An 18,978-nucleotide genomic window follows, 5' to 3' on the forward strand; every position below is an offset into this window, starting at 1 on the left:
TCTGTCCATTTTGGGGAGGGCGCCTGTCCTTGAGGGATTCTGACCTTTGCCTGGCTGGGGGGCCCAGGTGTCTCTCTGGCCACAGGCCTATTTGGATGTCTGGCTGAGGGTCTTCCCATCTGTCAGTAATCTGTCTGTTTGTCCAGCTGGGTGTTTCCCTGGGATTCTGTCCATCTGGAAGTCTGTCCAGCCAGGGTGTGTGTGTTTGTGTGTGTGTTTGGTGGTTTGTCTATTAGAGGATCTGAGTGACTAGCCAGATGCTGCCTTGTGGCCTGTGAACATTAAGTGGCTGAGGCTGTAGTCTGCCATTTGTACTTCCAGCTGCCTTGAGTGTCTTTCTGTCCTCGTGTTCACCCTCACTCCAAGCCCCACCTTGTTGTTTAACCCACCTGTCCTCCTGACACCTGACCGTTCCTCATGTCTCTCCAAACATCCAAACTCTTAGCTTGCCCTCTGTTCAGCTCAGGCTAGGTGTGGGGGATGGGAAGACCCCACATCTTCCAGAGGCCCTGGCCCACCCCGGCTTTTCTCTCCCGGAGGACTGCCAGCTGTGTTCTTGCAATGAGACTCACTGCTGCTGGTGGCCCTCTTGTTCACGCTGCCAGCAGCAGTCTTGCACAGTGGGAGCTGCTGGCACTGCTACAGAGACCCCAAGCGTGCCAAAGCCCACATGCCATGTGCCAGTCTGTCACCTGCCCACCAGTCAGTGTGGCTACATGGGCCTCTCAACAGAGCCAAGAGGACAAGGTAGAGGAAGATGCACAGGGACAGGTGCACAAGGCTGTGAGTTCAGCCTGCTCTGAGCCTGCAAAGGGGAAAAGAGAAACTACAGTGGAGACCCCTGGCAGACACCCCTTCCTCCGGGATGCTTGCGGGGAGCTCCTTGGAGACTGCTGGCATCTCCAGGGTACAGTTCTTCTCCAGCTTCCTTTTTTGCTTAGTTAAAAAAGGGCAGAGACCATCCTGGCTAACACAGTGAAACCCCGTTCTCTATTAAAAGTACAAAAAATTAGCCGGGCGTGGTGGTGGGCACCTGTAGTCCCAGCTGCTCGGGAGGCTGAGGCAGGAGAATGGCTTGAACCCGGGAGGCGGAGCTTGCAGTGAGCCGAGATTGTGCCACTGCACTCCAGCCTGGGCGACAGAGCAAGACTCCGCCTCAAAAAAAAAAAAAAATCAATAAATAAAAATAAAAAAAGGGCAGAAGACTGGAACCAAAATGTTTGAGTTAGAATTCTGGCACCATGACTTTCTCAGTATGACCTTGGGCAAGTCATTTAATTTCTATGTCTCAATTTCCTCCTCTGTAGGACTGTGTCTCTTCTTGTTGCTTTATTGTGAGAATTTAAGGAAATCATTGTATATAAAGCATTTAGATAGAACAGCACTTGGCTTGCAGTATACACTTGGTGCTATTAATATTATTATTACACTGCTAGTTTCCCTTTCTGATATTGCCACGCCCACCTCGTTACTCACTCCTCTAAGTTAAAACAAAAGTGGAAGGGGGGGCATAAATTTGAAAACATTTTCCCATTGCTTCATTCTGTTAAAAACCTTCAAGCTGGGCGAGTTGTCCTGTTGGTCCATCCACAAGTCTGGCATTTAGCAAACAGGAAAAAGGCAACCCTCTTCAGTGCAAGAGGAAGCATGTGGCTGTGTCCCCCTCCCGTCCGATGCCTGAGAGCTCTAAGTCCTCTGGGAGAGCTTTTGTTCCTGTCTCCTCTAACTCTCCTCAGGTGTGCCAGGTTTCAGTGTTCTGAATCAAAGACGACTCCTGGTCCCTCCATGGGAAAGGGTCAGCAGCTCAGCGCGGTGGAAAGAGAAAGCCAAAGAGAAAGGGGCCTAAGAGAAAGCCACCCTACCCCTTCTCAGCGCTACCACCAAACCCCACAACCCCCAGCTCTTTGTGGAGGCTGACCTGCTGCCCTCGGGAGCTGTCCTGCAATTCTGCTTCAGAAAGGAGGGGAAACCACTAGGAATAGAGGGGAAAGCCCTCTTCCCCATCTTTAAAATACTCATACCAACTTTTCCCCCACTCCTCCAGGGCAGAGCCTGGGCATCTGCATGGCCCAGAGCAGGCCCCCGATGTGCCCCTGGAGGAAATAAACTCGGGCAGACAAGTGCTCTAACAGCAACGCTGGCAGCACTCTGGGATTTCCGTGACTGACAGGCCGGGTCAGGCTGCTGCCTCCTCAGCCTGCAGTTTCTACACCTGATGCTAGCCCAGCTTCAGCATACTTCCTCTGTATGCGGTGCTTTATTTAGAAAAGACCAATTGGCCATGTTATTGTCAGCAAATGCCGGCCAGGGTCCTGCACAGATGAGGGCCGTGTCTGCGGGCCCTGATTGCACAGCCCATGTGTCATGGCTGAGTGCAGTTCCCAGGACAACCAAAGGGATGCATGGATCCGTGTGCATTGCTGTCTGCCCATCAATTATAACACCAGAGAGAAATGAGTGTGCATCCATGCTTGGGTGAGTGTAAACACCTCTGAAAAGATTCCTATAATGAGGGGGCACCCTCACTGCTGCTGCTGACCAGGGTGTTCTGAAGTCCTAGGCAATGCAGGGTGGCAAGGAGAAAGGAGGGAGGGGCCCATCAGAAATGCTAACTGGCATATAGCATAATCAGCTACAAAGTTTTAGAAACTCTTATGAAAAACTGTAAGGACTAATGAGAAAATTTAATGAGGTAGCTAGTTAAAATACACTAACTAGGCCAGGCGTGGTGGCTCATGCCTGTAATCCTAGTACTTTGGGAAGCCGAGGTGGGTGGATCACGAGGTCAGGAGATCGAGACCATCCTGGCTAACATGGTGAAACCTCATCTCTACTAAAAATACAAAAAATTAGCCAGGCATGGTGGCGGGCGCCTGTAGTCCCAGCTACTTGGGAGGCTGAGGCAGGAGAATCGCTTGAACCCTGGAGGCGGAGTGAGCCGCGATTGTGCCACTGCACTCCAGCCTGGGCAACAGAACGAGACTCCATCTCAAAAAAAGAAAAAAAAGAAAAAAAAATACACTAAGTACTTACACCAGTTTAATGAATTTGAAACTGTAATGCAAAAAGCTTCCATATTAATTTCTTGAGAAATAGGCACCAAGTTTGAACCCCTAATAAATTAATGGAGCTAAGCAATAATACTGCCTACTGACATCACAAAAATGACTCCCAGGCAGGCACTGAGATTCCTAATGAAAGAACATAACACCCTCATCAAGTATTACTGCTAAAAAAAATTTGCAGGTGTATCTGGTTGAGCCTCTAGATCTCAATATTAATTCAGAGAAAACACAACGGCAGACAAAAATGTTAAATGACACCACAGTGTTAAGATCAGCAACATCCAGACGGTGAAGGGTCTATTAAGACAAACCAGTTTCCTAACTGAGTAAACTGCAAAGAAACAGACAATCTTATAGAGAGACTCAAGACTTAACACACAAATGCTCATAGCAGCATTGTTCACAATGGCCCAAATGTGGCAAACAACCTAAATTTCATCAACTGATGGATCAAATGTGGCATATAATAATACCCCATGTATAGGGACATACATGGAATATTATTTGGCAATGAAAAGAAATGAAGTGCTGACATAAATAAGTTACACTGTGAATAAGCTTAGAAAACATTATGCTAAGTGGAAGAAGCCAGTCAGAAAAGACGTATTATTCCATTTACATGAAACGTTCAGAAACAGCAAATCTATAGAGACCAAAAGTATTAATTAAAAAAAAAAATCCTGTTCTAAGGCTGGGCGCAGTGGCTAACGCCTGTAATCTCAGCACTTTGGGAGGCCGAGGTGGGCAGATCATGAGGTCAGTAGATCGAGACCATCCTGGCTAACACAGAGAAACCCCGTCTCTACTAAAAATACAAAAAATGAGCCGGGTGTGGTGGCAGGCACCTGTAGTCCCAGCTACTCGGGAGGCTGAGGCAGGAGAATGGCGTGAACCCGGGAGGCGGAGCTTGCAGTGAGCCGAGGTTGCACCACTGCACTCCAGCCTGGGCGACAGAGCGAGACTCCGTCTCAAAAAAAAAAAATAAATAAATAAAAATAAAAATAAATAAATAAATCCTGTTCTAATGTCTCAGCAGAGTCTGGCCAAAAGTAGACTAGTGGTTGCCAGAGGGGCTGGGGCCTGGTGGGAGGGAGGGGATTAGAGTGACAGCTAATGCGTATGGGGTTTCTCTCCGGGGCAGTGGGGGCAGAGGGGGACAAAAAATGTTCCAAAATTAGATTGTGGTGATGGTTACACAGCCCTATGAATATGATTTTTAAAAAATCATTGATGCACAGGGACGGGCGCACAAGGCTGTGAGTTCAACCTGCGCTGTGAATTGTGTAATATGTTGACTATCGCAATAAAGCTGTTTTTAAAAGACTTGTCAATTATTTGCAATGAATGGACCTGATGTCGATCTTAGTCGAAACAAGCACACTCTAATCAAGGCAAGCTGAACATTAAGTGGATATCTGATGATATAAAGGAATGATCATTCATAATTTTATGTGTAATAATGTTTTTTTTGTTGTTGAGTCCTTATCTTTTAGAGATATACATGGAAATACATATGGATGAAATGTTCTGATGTCTGAGATCTACTTTAAAAACTGGTGGAGTGGATACAGGGAGTGGGTGAGCTATGAAGACTGGCTCACATCAAAACCGGCTCAGCGACTCACTATACCATCTTCTCTGCTCTTGTATGTTTCAAATTTTCCACAACTAACAAGATTTAAAACAATCAATCTAGAGGTGAACAAATGCATCTATAAGGAGAGCAGACCCATCACAGAAAATACATCACACACAAGGCCAGTAAGTATTTGAAAAGAGGCACAACCTCCAGAGTAACTAAAGAAATGCAAATGCAATTGGGGAAACATTTTGCACCTAGTGCGTGACAGAGGTTAAAACCTCTGATGATGCCCAGGGCTCACCTGGGGAGCAGGTGCTCACATCTTGTGATGGTGCCTGTGGAGAGACACAACCTCTACTATCATTTTATTTTAGTGTTTTCTTTTTATTGAGACGGAGTCTTGCTCTTGTTGCCCAGGCTGGAGTGCAATGGCGTGATCTTGGCTCACTGCAACCTCTACTTCCCGGGTTCAAGCGATTCTCCTGCCTCAGCCTCCTGAGCAGCTGGGATTACAGGCACCCGCCACCATGCCCGGTCACTTTTTTGTATTTTTAGTAGAGATGGGGTTTCACTATGTTGGCCAGGCTGGTCTTGAATTCCGGACCTCAGGTGATCCGCCCGCCTCAGCCTCCCGAAGTGCTGGGATTACAGGTGTGAGCCACCACGCCCGGCCTCTATCATTTTAAAGGCAGAATTCCTCTTGTAGGGATGTATGCATCAGATACACTTGCATAAATATGCACAGAAGTATGTTCAATGATGCTCTCGAAGCAGTATTTGTGGGGGTAAAAACAGGAAACCACCCAACAATGTAGCCACAAGGAAGGAGGCAGATCCATGTGTACTAGACAGCCTTGGAGCCCTGTGGCATCCATTTGTCATTAAAGGGTAAGATACAAGGTTCAGAGTAGTGTGCACAACATGATCCCTTCCAGGTTAAAATATAATTAACAGTCAACAAACTTATGGATACCATGAATAAAAGATATCAGTCCAGCTTCTTTAAAAAGTCAATACTGATGACCTCTGGAGAGTAGGGATGGGTTCTTTGGGGTGGAAGGAGGATGATGGTTTACTTTTCACCATGTGCACTTGTGTGTGTTTTTAAAAATGTTTTGTAGAGATGAGCTCTCCCTATATTGCCCAGGCTGCTCTCAAACTCCTGACTTCAAGTGAACCTCCTTGCCTTGACCTCCCAAAGCACTGGGATTATTACAGGTGTGACTGCACCAGGCCTTCTGTATGCTTTTTTATCATAAGGATGTCTTCCAAGTGTCCGCCTGTACCCCCCCCCCCAAAAAATGGGCAGAGAACTCAAGAGGGCAGTTCTTCGTGGTCAAGTGGATACAATGTTCACCTGCTAACATTACAGTAAAGAACCTCCCTCCTCCCTGGGTACCCAGTGCACCAGCAAGGCGTTCAGCCTTCTGGGGATGATGCAGCACATACGCGCAAGTGCAGGGCCCTCCCTGCCTCTTTTGCACACTGACAGCATATCACACATGGCGTTTCACACCATGCTTCTTTGTATTTAATGTCTATCTTGAGGAGCTTCTCAATGGCTATATCTACAGAATGGGAAAAACTATTTGCAAACCATGTATCTGGTAAAGGGTTACTATCTGTCTCAACTTGGGCTGTTCTACCAAATACCACAGACTGGGTAGCTTAAACAACAGGCATTTATTTCTTACAGCTCTGGAGGCTGGGAAGTCCAAGATGGTGGCTCCAGCAGATTCAGTGTCTGGTGAGGGGGGCTTCCTGGTTCACAGATGGTAGCTTCTAGCTGTGTCCTCACATGGCAGGAGGGGCAAAAGAGCTCCCTCGGGCATCTTATATAAGAGCACTAATTCTATGCAAGAGGGCAGAGTCCTCATGACCTAATCGCTTCCCTAAACTGTTGACCTTAGGGATGAGAGTTCAATATACGAATTTTTGGGGGACACAAACATTCAGGCCACAGCAGTATCCAAACTATATAAGGGACTCAAGTCAACAACAAAGAACAAATGACCTGGTATATGCAAAAATGCTCAGTATCACCAACCGTTAGGGAAATGCAAATCAAAACCGCAATGAGAGAGATCACCTCATACCTGTTAGGATAGCTGTTATTAAAAAACACAAGATAAAGAATGTTGGCAACGATGTGGAGAAAAGGGAACCCTAGTGAACTGTTGGTGAGAATGGAAATTAGTACAGCCTTTATGGAAAACAGTATGGCGGTTCCTCAAAAAATTAAAAATAGAACCACCATTTGATGCAGCAATCCCACTTCTGGGTATACATATAAAAAAGAGATGAAATCATTATCTTCAAAAGATAGCTATACTCCCATGTTTACTGCAGCATTTCCACAACTGCCAAACTATGAAAACGACCTAAGTGTCTATTGGTGGATGGATTGGTAAGAAAATGTGGCATGTATATTTTTTACAAGGAAAGAAATCCTATCATTTGCAATAACATGGAGGAACCTGGAGAACATTATGTTAATAGAAATAAGCCAGACACAGAACAAATACCACATGATGCCACTTACATGAGGAATCAGCTGCTGAGCACTGGGTGTGGCCCGTCCCCTCCGCGTTGGCACACTGGCGGCTTCCACTCAGTGAGTTAACTTGGTGGGCTGCCCCTGACACAGGCTGGCCCTGCTACCCACATCTGCCTGCTGAAGAGCTCATAGGACCCTCACTCTTGAGGGGATGTTAGCATCAAATCTCTCTCTATGTTAACCCCCACACTGACTCCAGGCCCAAGCACGTCCCACAGCCATCAGGTCCCCACCCAAAGGGATCCCATGGGCTTTGCCCTGCAGACTTGGCCTGACCACTCAGAGGCAGGCGGGGCCATGACACAGACGGTTTATTCAGACCTCTCCACCCGCCACAGTTCCGCATCCCAGTTCAGCAGGCCATTCTGTGACAGTTCCTACTGGTGGGTCTGTCTATGACAGCCCCATCCTGAGTTCCAAGTCCATGTCCTGACTGAGTGGTGAGTGTGCTCACTCGGCGCTCAGGAAGACCCTCTTGCGTGCGGTATTGGTGTAAGGGTGCCAGCGCCACTCCACGTCTGCTGTGGCCTCCTGCTCCAGCGTGCCCAGACGGATCATGTACACTGCAGGCAGGGATGGCATCAGCCCCGGCACAGTCAGCCTCCCCTCCCCACCCCAGACATGGGATTCAGCCTCAAACTCACGCTTCAGCTCAAAGCGGGGCCCGACCTCAGTGAGCTCCACGTTGCGGTGGTCTGTCTTCTTGTACACGTGGTGCCTGGGAGGGAACAGCTGTGGGTCAACAGCAAGCAGCACGAGGTACACAGGGTGGGGATGCTTTCCTGGGGCATGGCCCGTGGACCCACCGGAATGATATGTAGTCGTCCTGGTTTGCGAAGGTAATGACCCGGTGGCTGTCATCTTTGGGCACGGGAAATAAGTATCGGAGGATGTCAGAGACCTGGGGCACAAGGAAAGAGAGGGAAACAGAGTGGCAAATGCCTGGCCTGGCCCGCAGCCCCAGCCTGAAGGCCCCCAGACTCACCCGCTTGCCCAGGCGGGAGGAGAAGCCGTGTGTGATGAGGTGGGGCTTGGCCTCCGACATGGTGCCCAGGTCTGGGATGTCATGCCGCATGACCACATTGCACAGCGTGAAGTAGGCAGTAGGACCAAAGGGCAGGTGGCTGACGATGAGCCCCACTGGCAGGGAAAGGTGGCTGTCAGAGACCCCGTCTGCCCTCAGACGGCTCCCACCCCGACTCCCTCCCTCCGGCCTCACCAGGTGTGCCCCGATGCTCGTGAACGACCAGCAGATCGGTGACGCCGTTGGCTTTGCAGGCTCGCACCAGTGCCCCCACTTCATGTCGACCTCGGTTCATTCGCTGGGCGCCCGGGAACACCAGCTTCAGCTCCTGGGCGTGGATGGCAGTGTACAGTCAGGACTGGGGCTGTGTGTCCTGGGTGTCTCTCCCTCACTCCCTGCTCACCAGTACCTTTGCAAACATCTTGAGGCGGGAACTGGGGTCTCGGGAGGTAGTGATCATAACCTTGGGATCCTCGACTCCTGCCCATCGGTATTCATCATCCACGTGGCTGGTCACACCTGTCAGGAGCACGAGGGGCAAGAACATGACAGTCTTGGGAATGAAATGCTAACTTCGGGGCAGCCAAGACTGCCTGGATGTCGCTGTCTGCCGAAGCCTTCAACAATAGGAATGCTCCACATGCACACCGGGCAAGAGGGCAGCCTCCAACTACTCTGGCTGCTGAGCACAAGCGTGGCTGAGAAACAGAATCTTTTGTTTAATTGTAGTTCGCTTAAGCTATATTAGTCACATGGGGCTAAGCAGCTACTCTATTACACAACGAAGTCCACACTCTGCTAAGGCCAACGGTGACAAACTCTTTTCCCTCGTAACAAATATCTATAATGTTTGGGATTCCTTTCTTGTTTCTTGAATAATGCAGTGAATAAACGTATGGGCACCAATAATGTGTGACGGACACTGTCTTGCCCCAGCAGGCACTCCAGTGGGGGAGGTAATTAACAAGCCAGGTGCAGAGTCAGTGAGGCACTCCCATGTGTGCCATGTAAGTGGGACAGGGCACACTCAGGGAGAGCCCTGCAATGCCATCTGTGCAGTGACAAGGGCATGGGGGACAGTTCCAGGAGCAGTTTCCTCTGATGGGATGGTGCCCGGCGTGTCTGAGGAAGGACTGGAGACCTGCCAGCTCAGTGTTGGGGAGGGCTACCTTGTATAGTTACCTTCACCTCCGGCATCATCAAACTCCAGGGACCCCTGTAAGGCCAGAGCCTCTCGGCGTATCTCAGTGGGAATCAGGCGGTTTTCTGCAGAGGGAAGAGAGAGGGGCTGAGTGAGTCACAAGCATGGAGACCTCAGCTCATCCAATACACCACAGCTTACTAGCCTGCACATGCTTGAAATAAAAATACCTCAGCCCTTTCTGAGCTTGGATACAGCATGGATAGAGGTGACAAAACTTTCTACAGGCCAACCCCCATAAACAGTGGTTACTAGGACTTCATTTTCTTTAGTCTCATGACTTGAGGACTTTCTAAAATATCTTAATGTACTGTATTGCTTTTATAATCAGGTAGAAATCTAAACATCGATTTTTTTTTTTTTTTTGAGACGGAGTCTCGCTCTGTCACCCAGGCAGAGCAGTGCAGTGGTGCCATCTCGGCTCACTGCAAGCTCCGCTTCCTGGGTTCACGCCATTCTCCTGCCTCAGGCTGGCGAGTAGCTGGGACTACAGGAGCCCGCCACGGCGCCCGGCTAATTTTTTGTATTTTTAGTAGAGACGGGGTTTCACCGTGTTAGCCAGGATGGTCTCGATCTCCTGACCTCGTGATCCACCCGCCTCGGCCTCCCAAAGTGCTGGGATTACAGGCGTAAGCCACAGCGCTCGGCCTTAAAAATTACTTTTGAAAAGAAATATAGACTGTTCTGTATGTATGATGGTGGACCAGAGACCTTTAAGCTCTCAGACAGCAAAACCGTTGGTCACGATGCCCACAGCGCTTCGAAGGCATGGCTTCAGCGGGCCCTGGACCGCAGGCTGCCTACCGCAGAGCACAGCGCTCCAGGTGCGCACTCGGGGCCAGCACTGTTCTCCACGGAGCTCAGAGGAACTCCTGCAGGGAGGATGGGCAGCGCAGTCTGCAGCACCAGCGCTATCCAGATAGTCTTTAGAGAGAATTTCTTTTTTTTTTTTTTTGAGACGGAGTCTTGCTTTTTTGCCCAGGCTGGAGTGCAGTGGCAGGATCTCGGCTCACTGCAACCTCCGCCTCCCGGGTTCAAGCGATTCTCCTGCCTCAGCCTCCTGAGTAGCTGGGATTACAGGCGCGTGCCACCACGGCCGGCTAATTTTTGTATGTTTAGTAGAGACGAGATTTCACCATGTTGGTCAGGCTCGAACTCCTGACCTCATGATCCGCCTGCCTCGGCCTCCCAAAGTGCTGGGATTACAGCAGTGAGCCACCGCTCTAAAGAGAATTTCTACAGGACAAGATAAAGTCTTTAAAACTTGGGACGAACTTGACACACTGCACACAGCGGGCAAGCTGCAAAACCCGGGTACTGCAACGTCAGTGACAAGTAATTAATACCATCACACCGAAGAAAGACTCTCAAAACCAACAGGAGAACTCAATGAGCAAGGAAAACGGCCGGCAAGCATTTGGAAAGACGCTCGGATATTCGAACACAAATGCATGCCGGGGTGGTTTACCACGCAGACGCCCGCGGGGCCGACGCCTTACCTTCCAGCGCGCGCCGCAGCCGCTCCTTCCTCTCCTGGGCTGAGCGCTGCGCCTCCTCCCGGGCCTTGCGGTACAGGTACTCGCGGCGCAGGCGGGCCTCGCGGCGCAGCTGTGGGAACAGCAGGCCCAGTCACTCACTACTCGCTCCCGAGCCCCGGAACCCCGGAGCCCCGGAGCCGCTGAGCCTCCAAGTCCCCAGAGCCACATCCCCAGCACTTCACGCGCCCCGGACCTCCGAAACAGGAGCTCATTCTCCTACCATCTTGAGTGCCGCTTCCACGTGGGTCCGGGAGAATCTGTGGGCTCCTCCAGCGCGACACAGTCCTCACTTCCGCCCTCAACCAAGATGGTCCCTTAGACGCTTCACTGGTGCCTGCAGCTGTGGGGAATGCCCTATGTTAAGATGGCGAATAGGGCGGGGACATCTCAAAGCGATTGGCCATTCCGGCAGGGCGTTCTCCTTGGGATAACCAATAGACTGGATACAGAGTGTCACACGTGACTTAGTACCGCAGCTAATAAATATGTCCGCCCAGGCTTCTCCATCCCCGCCCTCCCCCGACCACCGCCGTGCAGAATGCAGTTTTCAGATGACGAACCGCTAAAACAATCATAATTAGCGGCTGGAAACAGTTCAACTGTAAAAACCGCACACCGACTCAAGGTTGCTTGCCGGCTCCTTTCCAAATTAACTTTAAAACCACTCTTCCCTCAACCAAAATGGTTTCTGTAGAGCTTCGCCTTCTTCCATCGCCACAACAGTGGCGCGACTTCTAAGATTCGGCAGCTTCCGGAAGGACTCAGAACCACCTATAACCCTAGCCGACAGTTCAGCAGGCTGATCCACTTGGGGGCTAATTGGAGAAACCAGTTGATTGGTTGCTTCCGTGCTGCTTCTCTAAGGGCGCTTGCCCTTAAAGAAGCTGACCCAGAGGCCTTGGTGCTGCCGGCGTGGGGATCCCCAGATGGGAACGCCCCTTGATGGAGGATCTCGTGTGCCTATTGGCTGTCCTGCCAAACTGCGGAGGGTGACAAGGAAGAAGGTGGCTCCAGATCTGGAGGTGTGTCCATGGCGGCGCTTGACCTGCGAGCGGAGCTGGATTCGCTGGTCCTGCAGCTGCTTGGGGACCTGGAGGAGCTGGAGGGGAAACGAACGGTGTTGAACGCCCGGGTGGAGGAGGTAGGCGCCTGGGGCGGGCAGGAGGGTACACGGGCGTAAACTGAGTCTCACCGCTTTCCTCTCCCTGCAGGGCTGGCTCTCGCTCGCCAAGGCTCGCTACGCGATGGGCGCCAAGTCGGTGGGGCCCCTGCAGTATGCTTCCCACATGGAGCCCCAGGTCTGCCTCCACGCCAGGTGAGGAAGCTTCCATGCTGGGCTGGGTGGGCGGGCGGGCGCGTTCTAGGCCCGGGCTGCCAAAGCTCCATCCTCCCTTCTCGTCCTTCAGCGAGGCCCAGGAGGGACTCCAGAAGTTCAAGGTGGTGAGAGCTGGTGTCCACGCCCCAGAGGAGGTGGGGCCTCGCGAAGCAGGTGAGCCCCCTCTTCCTTCTGCAGAACCCCTTCCCAGTGTCAAAGACAAAATGCAAATTATGGAGATGATTTAAATTAGGTTTTTGCGATAAGAGAGAGCATCCCAGAGCAGAAGAACAGAATGTTTTTGTAGGGTGGTTTTGCCTTAGACTTTTATAGGAAGTAGAGAAATTGTTGGTGAGTTGCTTTACACTGGGAATAGATTTACAATCACATACGTTTCAGTCAGCTGAACAGAAAATATTTATCTGTGTGTCTAGCTAGTTTCAGAGGGACAAACTTCTAATCCCAGTTAATCATTCCTGAGACAAAGAATGGGGAGTTGGAACGTCTGTGTCTGGTCAGTTGGCATGTTCAGGTACAATGGGTAAGGTCGGTGTCACAGGCAAACAGGGTCATCAGTGGGTCTTACAGGAGTCACGGGAAAGAGTGAACAAACAGTCTCATCTGAATCACAAGGGGAAAGGCTGTGTTTTGTGGTAAGCTGTTTCCTGGAACCCCAAAGTTGGAATTTTCCAACCAACAATGTTTTATAGAATCATGAGCTCAGATCAAGCTCAACATTGTCACCAAGATGATAAAGGTCCAGGGAGTAAGATCCCAGCCTCCTCCAACCTTTCTTTCCTCAGGTCTGCGGAGGCGCAAGGGCCCCACTAAGACCCCAGAACCGGAGTCCTCTGAGGCCCCTCAGGACCCCCTGAACTGGTTTGGAATCCTAGTTCCTCACAGTCTACGTCAGGCTCAAGCAAGCTTCCGGGATGGTGAGTGGACCCTGTTGTTTGGCTCTGTGGCCCTCAGACCCTCTATCCACAGGGAACACTTGAGCACTGCTGCCATGGCTGGGGTTAGTCTGTGAAAGGCTTTGCAGGTTTTCCTCCATCCAAACTTCCGTTGTACACCCATTGTTTTTTCCAAAAGCATTTACTGGTTGTTGGCAGCATTCGGGTTCATGCTAGCTGCTGGGGATACAGCAGGGAACAAAAGAGACAAACACCTTTCATGTAATGTTTAGAAGCAGAGAAAGGCAACGTGCAAATAAGTAGGCCCTTAACATAAGTCAGGCTGTGAAAATTGTTATGAAAAACACATAATGGAGTGGGACAGGAGTGGGCCAGGGGAGGTCTCTCTGAGGAGGTGAAGGAAAAGCTTTGTGGGTGATTTTGGGGAACAGTGCTCTAGATGGAGGAACCAGCCAGGACAAAAGCCCTGAAGCCAGATATATCTGGTATGTGCTGAGGCCGGTGGCCTAGAGTGGAGTCAGGTGACGTAAGCCCTGATGAAGACTGTGGGACCCACAGAGAGGCTCTGAGCAGAGGATGGTGCAACTGGCTGTATAGGGTCACAGGAATGCTTGGGTGCTGGGCGGGGACACAGAGCAGAGGGAGGAAGCAGGTGTCAGGGAGCAGCCAGTGTGAGAAGCAGATAGCGTCACTGGAGGAGGAGGTAAGTGGTGGGAACCTGCACAGGTTTTAAGAATAGAAGCCCCAGAATTTGCTGACAGATAAGATATGGGAGTAACGGAAGGAAAGGAGTCCAGGAGAGCCTGCGGTCTCCACCCAGAACCCCTGGGAGGATGGAGCGACCCTCACCTGCTGTGGGCAGCTGAGAGGATTCCAGAAGGCAGGAGTTGGTGTGGTCTGTGTGGTGTCCACCGACGCCCTGCTGGAGAGTCTGAGTGGGCACTTGGGCACATGTATCTGGAGTTTGGGAGAGGCCTGGGCTGGAGAGAGATTTGGGAGTCCACTGCATAGCACTGGTGTTTAAATTCCAAAGTTTTTGACACAAACACTGGTTTAAAGCTGAGATAGGATGAGATCAGCAGAGGGCCTGGGGAGTATGGACGGGAGGTGAGGGAGAAGAGGGGAGAAGCCAGTCAAGGAAACTGAGGAGCAACACCTGGGGGCAGGTGTCCTGGAGGCCAAGAAGAGAAAGTGTTTCCTGGAGCGAGTGATCCAATGTGTGGTCAGCCCTGCTGCTGAACAGGAGGCCGAAGACGAGAGCTGCCTGGAGGACTGGGCAGCAGCTGTTCCAGCAGAGACATCAGCAAAAGCCATCTAGAGGTGGATCCAGAGTGTGGACTAACAGAGAAAAGAAGTGGAGGGAGAGCAGGTGAGGGCAGAGAGATGCTGTAATAATGGGGGAAGGAAGGAAATGAGGGCATGAAATGGTATCTGTGAATTTTTAGTTCCTGGTGGGTGATATAATGGGTCCAGGAAGTCTAAGGAGGTGACATTTTAGCAAAGACCTGAAGGAGGTGTAAGGCCTCAGAGGTTCTGGAGCAGCCAATGCAGGGCCATACCTGGAATGTTTTGGGACAAGTGTGGGGGGCAGAGAGGCCTGAAGCCTTTCCAATTTCTGGGGATATCCAGATCCTCCTGGCTCGTGTGTTACACTACAGATACCATGGTGACCTTCTCTCCTTTCCTCCAGGCCTGCAGCTGGCCGCAGACATAGCCAGCCTCCAGAACCGCATTGACTGGGGTCGAAGCCAGCTCCGGGGACTCCAAGAGAAACTCAAGCAGCTGGAGCCTGGGGCTGCCTGACATGCGTGCAAAGAGGCAGGGCAGCGAGCACAGCTGTTCTCCGACATGGCTACGTGATCTCAGGCCTTCTTCCTTCACAATTAGCTCTTGCCCCTACCCCACGCCAGCTAATGCCCCTTCTGTGTCCCTGCTCTGCATGTTTCCATTTTCCTTAGGTGTGAAGTTTGAAGAGGCAAACAGTAATTTTGAAAGCCACTACTTTGAAACCATTCTAAGGCCTGAGTTCCCATAGGACACACTCACATAGGCAGGTACACGTTAGTCAACAATTGGAACTGCCTCTTGGATCACTCAGCTGTGCTTTCATGGCTGGATGATGGAACACTGTGCGAAGAGAGATGGGGGGCACAGGAAGTAGCGCTTCATGCTTAGTACATCCTCCAAATTGTCTTTGCTGGAGGAGAAAACCGTACTCAGCCAAAAGATCAGGACAATATGACTTGAGTCCACAAGGACACAAACACCTGAGTAGCTGGGCAGCCCTTGGCAGGGTCTAAGCCGGGAAGTAAAAATGATCTGGCCTAGATATTTAAGGGAACTCTAGGAAGAGGCCTAGGTTTTTAAAATCCTGTCTCTTTGTCTTACCATAAGAGGCTGAGCCTCTCTTCATTTTTTTGAAGGGCCACTTGTGTTTTCTGTTCTGGGAACTTCATTCATTTTTCTACTGGGTTGTTGATCTTTGCAGTAATTTCTAGGAGCTGTTTATGTTTGGAGGTAATTGGTCCTTTGTCCATATATATGAGATGTAAGTCTTATTTTCCAGTTTATCTTTTTGCTTATTTTTTTTGACTTTTTATTGTAAAATAAAACATCAAACTGCACAGAACAGTTGAATAGCTTAATGAATAACTACAGTAAAAGCTATGGTAACCACTACCCAACTTTTGTGCTTTTTGATCATTATTTGTACGTACAGTTGAATGTATCTAGCTGTCACATGATTCTGAATTTGGGTTTGTAACTGATAAGGCAATCAGGGAATTCTCCAGCATTTTCAAGAACCTCTGTGGTTTCAGTTGAAATGTCCAGTGAGTCATGTCCAGCTTTTCCACCATCCGCCCACGTGCTGTATGTCGGTTAATGCTGCCCTTTTGTTTTGCTAACTCCCAGTGTAAACCTAATGTAATTTGGGGGTTTTCATTCTGTTTCGTGGACATTACTGTCAATACACCAGTACCACATTGTTTTACTTCTTGAACTTTAACATAATCCCTGTAGGGCAGATTCGCGTTGGGTTGAGGGGTCGTTTATTGGCCCTGTTGACCTTGAGTTGCCAGGGAAAAGACTAATGGGGGAACTCAAATGGAACCCCTGTGACTGCAGGAAAAACGGGTATCTGCCCCCAAACCTCACCAAAGGTTGCCTTTTGTAACAAAGATCCTATCCACAAGGTTCCAGTTAGTGAGATTCTGAAGCCAAAGTAAGGAAAAAAATTAGTCAATTTTGCTGGGGCCACAAATTCTTCCAGGAGGAGGTGCGACCCCGTGGAGCACGCCCTTTGCTGCTGATTGTGGGCGGACACTGGGGTGGGCACGTGCCTCCCACTGCTGGCTTGGGGCTGGACTCGCAGGTGGGCATCCTCCTGTCGGGGCGAGGCCATGGGCTCTGCAAATGGGGTTTGATGAAGACAGCAAATCTTTAGCAAAGCATCCTTAACTTGCTGCCCTGACCTTCTGCCCTAACTCCAGCTCTTGGGGATACCGCCAGGAAAGGGGATTCTGGCTTCTGGGGGGAAGTGGCTTGTCCCACCAGGGCTAAGTCGAGAGACCGGGTTCATGCAGCGAGTCTGGCACGGCTGCAGTCATACGAGTTTCTACAGGGACAGCAGGAGCTCAGTGCTGCGCAGTGGTAGCTGGGAGGCGCTGGCGGCGAAGCTGACGCATGTCACTTATACAGATATGGTGGCACCACCTTTTAACGGTTCCCATATGGTCTAGCGGTTAGGATTCCTGGTTTTCACCCAGGCGGCCCGGGTTCGACTCCCGGTATGGGAACAGAAGTGGCTTTTTTTTTTTTTTTTTTTTTTGCGGGTGTATATTTTTTTCTTTCAACTTGAAAATGTTCGCCAGAAGAACTTTGACTTTTCGCCACTAGAACGCTCCAGGCCAGACTGGGTATTTCCTCTTCACTTGAACTTGGAGAAACAGGCCCAGGGAGATCCGGGCCCCATCGCTGTGTGTTTTGATGGCAGTGACCATTTTCATCATGACATTAGCTAGTTGTTTTGACCATCAATAGCTTACTGAGTATATTAGGTGCCATATGCATCGCAGGTGTGAATATTAGAAGTAGTGAAATGCCCAATAACATTGAAAATATTCAAAATGTGTTGCTGTGGAACCCCCAGCAGAAGGCAGATCCCCACTGGCCTCCATCACGCTCCAGCGCACTTGCTCAGGTTGGCCTCGAGTCCGTGAGCTGCCTCTGCAAGGCAGGGATAGGAAGTCCTAGGAAGTCTACTGGGAGCATAGCACTCTGGAAAAATTTACCTTTCTCTCTTGCTGCTGCTTTGTTTTGTCCAGTAGTCAGGGTTCCTGTTTTCTCACTGGGACAGTCCGGGCTTGACTCCACTCCCCCAGCAGAAAACCAACTTCAAACTTCAATGATGCCTTCGTGCCAGCACACAAACACATGTCCGGTGGAAAGGAGAACCCAGCTGGGTGAGGCGGCAGCTTCAGTCCCAGCTGCTAAGGAGGCTGAGGCTGGAGGATCGCCTGAGCCAAGGAGGTTGAGGCTGCAGTGAGCCGAGGTCATGCCAGTACCCTCCAACCTGGGCTACAGAGTCAGACCTCTTAACTAAAAAAGACATTGTTTTTTGGCTTGCTCAGTTAATCCAGGGAGATTATATGTAAGGCTGAGGTCATGTCTTCAGGAATTACTGCCACACTCATTCATTCATTCATTCATTCATTCATACCTTTGTTTTTTATAATTATCACTAGTAAGCATACCAATGAAAATTTTTGTTCTGGCACATAAAGAGCTTCAAAATCATCACTTCCATCCTTACAACAAGAAAAAAGCTGAACGAACTGGAAAATCAACAACTCTTCGATTCCTCAGAATATTGAGGTCACGTGGCAAACCACTCCCCTGAAAATTAGAAGGAAAGGCAAATACAGAGCTACAGCTTGCCAGGCACAGAAGCTGCTGCTGCAGCCAGCAACTTGTAGGAAAACTTAAAGGGTAACTGACTAACTGCTAGAGCCTGGGCATGTAAGCATAAGAGAGAAAAGATGCTGGGGACATAGCCTTAAGGGGCCCCCACAGTCTCATGGGTTTTAGCTCTAGGAATTCTATCTTGTTCTTAGGTGAAAATCAGAGAAAAATCTGCTGGAGCTTCTGGCAAGGGGAGGGAAGTGTAACCACTTTGAAATGCACACATAACGTCCTGTCCTCTTTAACAAAGGCTTAAAGTCAGAGCAACTACCAGAGCCTACCCAACCCAAGGGAAGGAAAATATCCACCTCCAGTCTGCTTTAGTCTTCCAACTCACATTAAAAAAAAGCTGAGAAGCACTTGTGAGTGGCACAGCCTAGGGACCACTGGTTCACAACAAGACTGGGCCCTGATCATGGGTTTATAGACCACTCCCTGCTGTCCCCACATCTTACTGCCACATCACTTAGGGCTCCTATATATTAACAAGGGATTGCAGCTGAAAGAACTGCAAGGCCCAGAATTTATGTAAGAAGCAGTTTCTAGGGAAACCCAAAGGCAACAGGGGATGCAAAAACAAGGACACTAGAGGAAATTTTAGCCCCTGACATTTACAGCTACAGCAAACCAGAAACACAGCCTCCCTCCTTAGTCAGATAAATATAAAACCTCACACTAAAAGCCTATTTACCTCAGTTCCTCTCACCTTATGCATGTTTGGCTTTCAACAGAAAATTACAAGATGGGAGATAAAACATTTCTGCAGCAGAATGCCTCCATCAGCCAGTTGCCTGCCTGTGGAATTTTGGAAGCCCCATGG

General features: G+C 49.9%; 2 protein-coding genes and 1 non-coding gene across 7 annotated transcripts; 2 read left to right on the forward strand and 1 right to left on the reverse strand.

Moving 5' to 3' along the window:
* Positions 1 to 6,311: 6,311 nt before the first annotated feature.
* IMP4 (IMP U3 small nucleolar ribonucleoprotein 4) lies at positions 6,312 to 11,288 on the reverse strand. 2 transcript variants are annotated; one of them, XM_003309240.6, is made up of 9 exons: positions 11,188 to 11,288; positions 10,929 to 11,037; positions 9,411 to 9,494; positions 8,638 to 8,747; positions 8,424 to 8,556; positions 8,190 to 8,344; positions 8,011 to 8,105; positions 7,849 to 7,922; positions 6,312 to 7,767 (listed from the first exon to the last, which is right to left on the reverse strand). In XM_003309240.6, the coding sequence occupies exons 1-9, from the start codon at positions 11,188 to 11,190 to the stop codon at positions 7,655 to 7,657; spliced, it is 876 nt and encodes a 291-aa protein (XP_003309288.2). In that variant the 5' UTR covers positions 11,191 to 11,288; the 3' UTR covers positions 6,312 to 7,654. The 2 variants fall into 2 exon arrangements, with proteins under 2 accessions (XP_003309288.2, XP_009441561.2); XM_009443286.4 differs by having other exon boundaries at positions 8,011 to 8,344.
* A 271-nt stretch (positions 11,289 to 11,559) lies between these two features.
* Positions 11,560 to 15,880, forward strand: CCDC115 (coiled-coil domain containing 115). 4 transcript variants are annotated; one of them, XR_678383.3, is made up of 6 exons: positions 11,885 to 11,989; positions 12,179 to 12,282; positions 12,374 to 12,456; positions 13,086 to 13,217; positions 14,363 to 14,565; positions 14,887 to 15,880. XR_678383.3 is itself a non-coding variant. In XM_001142734.7 (5 exons), exons 1-5 carry the CDS (start codon positions 11,998 to 12,000, stop codon positions 14,997 to 14,999), a joined length of 543 nt encoding a protein of 180 aa, XP_001142734.1. In that variant the 5' UTR covers positions 11,560 to 11,997; the 3' UTR covers positions 15,000 to 15,880. The 4 variants fall into 4 exon arrangements, 2 of the variants coding, with proteins under 2 accessions (XP_001142734.1, XP_009441567.1); XR_678382.4 differs by having other exon boundaries at positions 11,977 to 12,108; XM_001142734.7 differs by lacking the exon at positions 14,363 to 14,565 and having other exon boundaries at positions 11,560 to 12,108.
* Positions 15,881 to 16,921: 1,041 nt separating this feature from the next.
* On the forward strand, positions 16,922 to 16,993 carry TRNAE-UUC (transfer RNA glutamic acid (anticodon UUC)). Its single transcript has one exon. It is a non-coding gene; the product is annotated as a tRNA-Glu (tRNA).
* The last annotated feature ends 1,985 nt before the right edge of the window (positions 16,994 to 18,978 follow it).

Source organism: Pan troglodytes, chromosome 13 (genome assembly GCF_028858775.2).
Source record: "Pan troglodytes isolate AG18354 chromosome 13, NHGRI_mPanTro3-v2.0_pri, whole genome shotgun sequence".
NCBI classification, from domain to species: Eukaryota; Metazoa; Chordata; class Mammalia; order Primates; family Hominidae; genus Pan; species Pan troglodytes.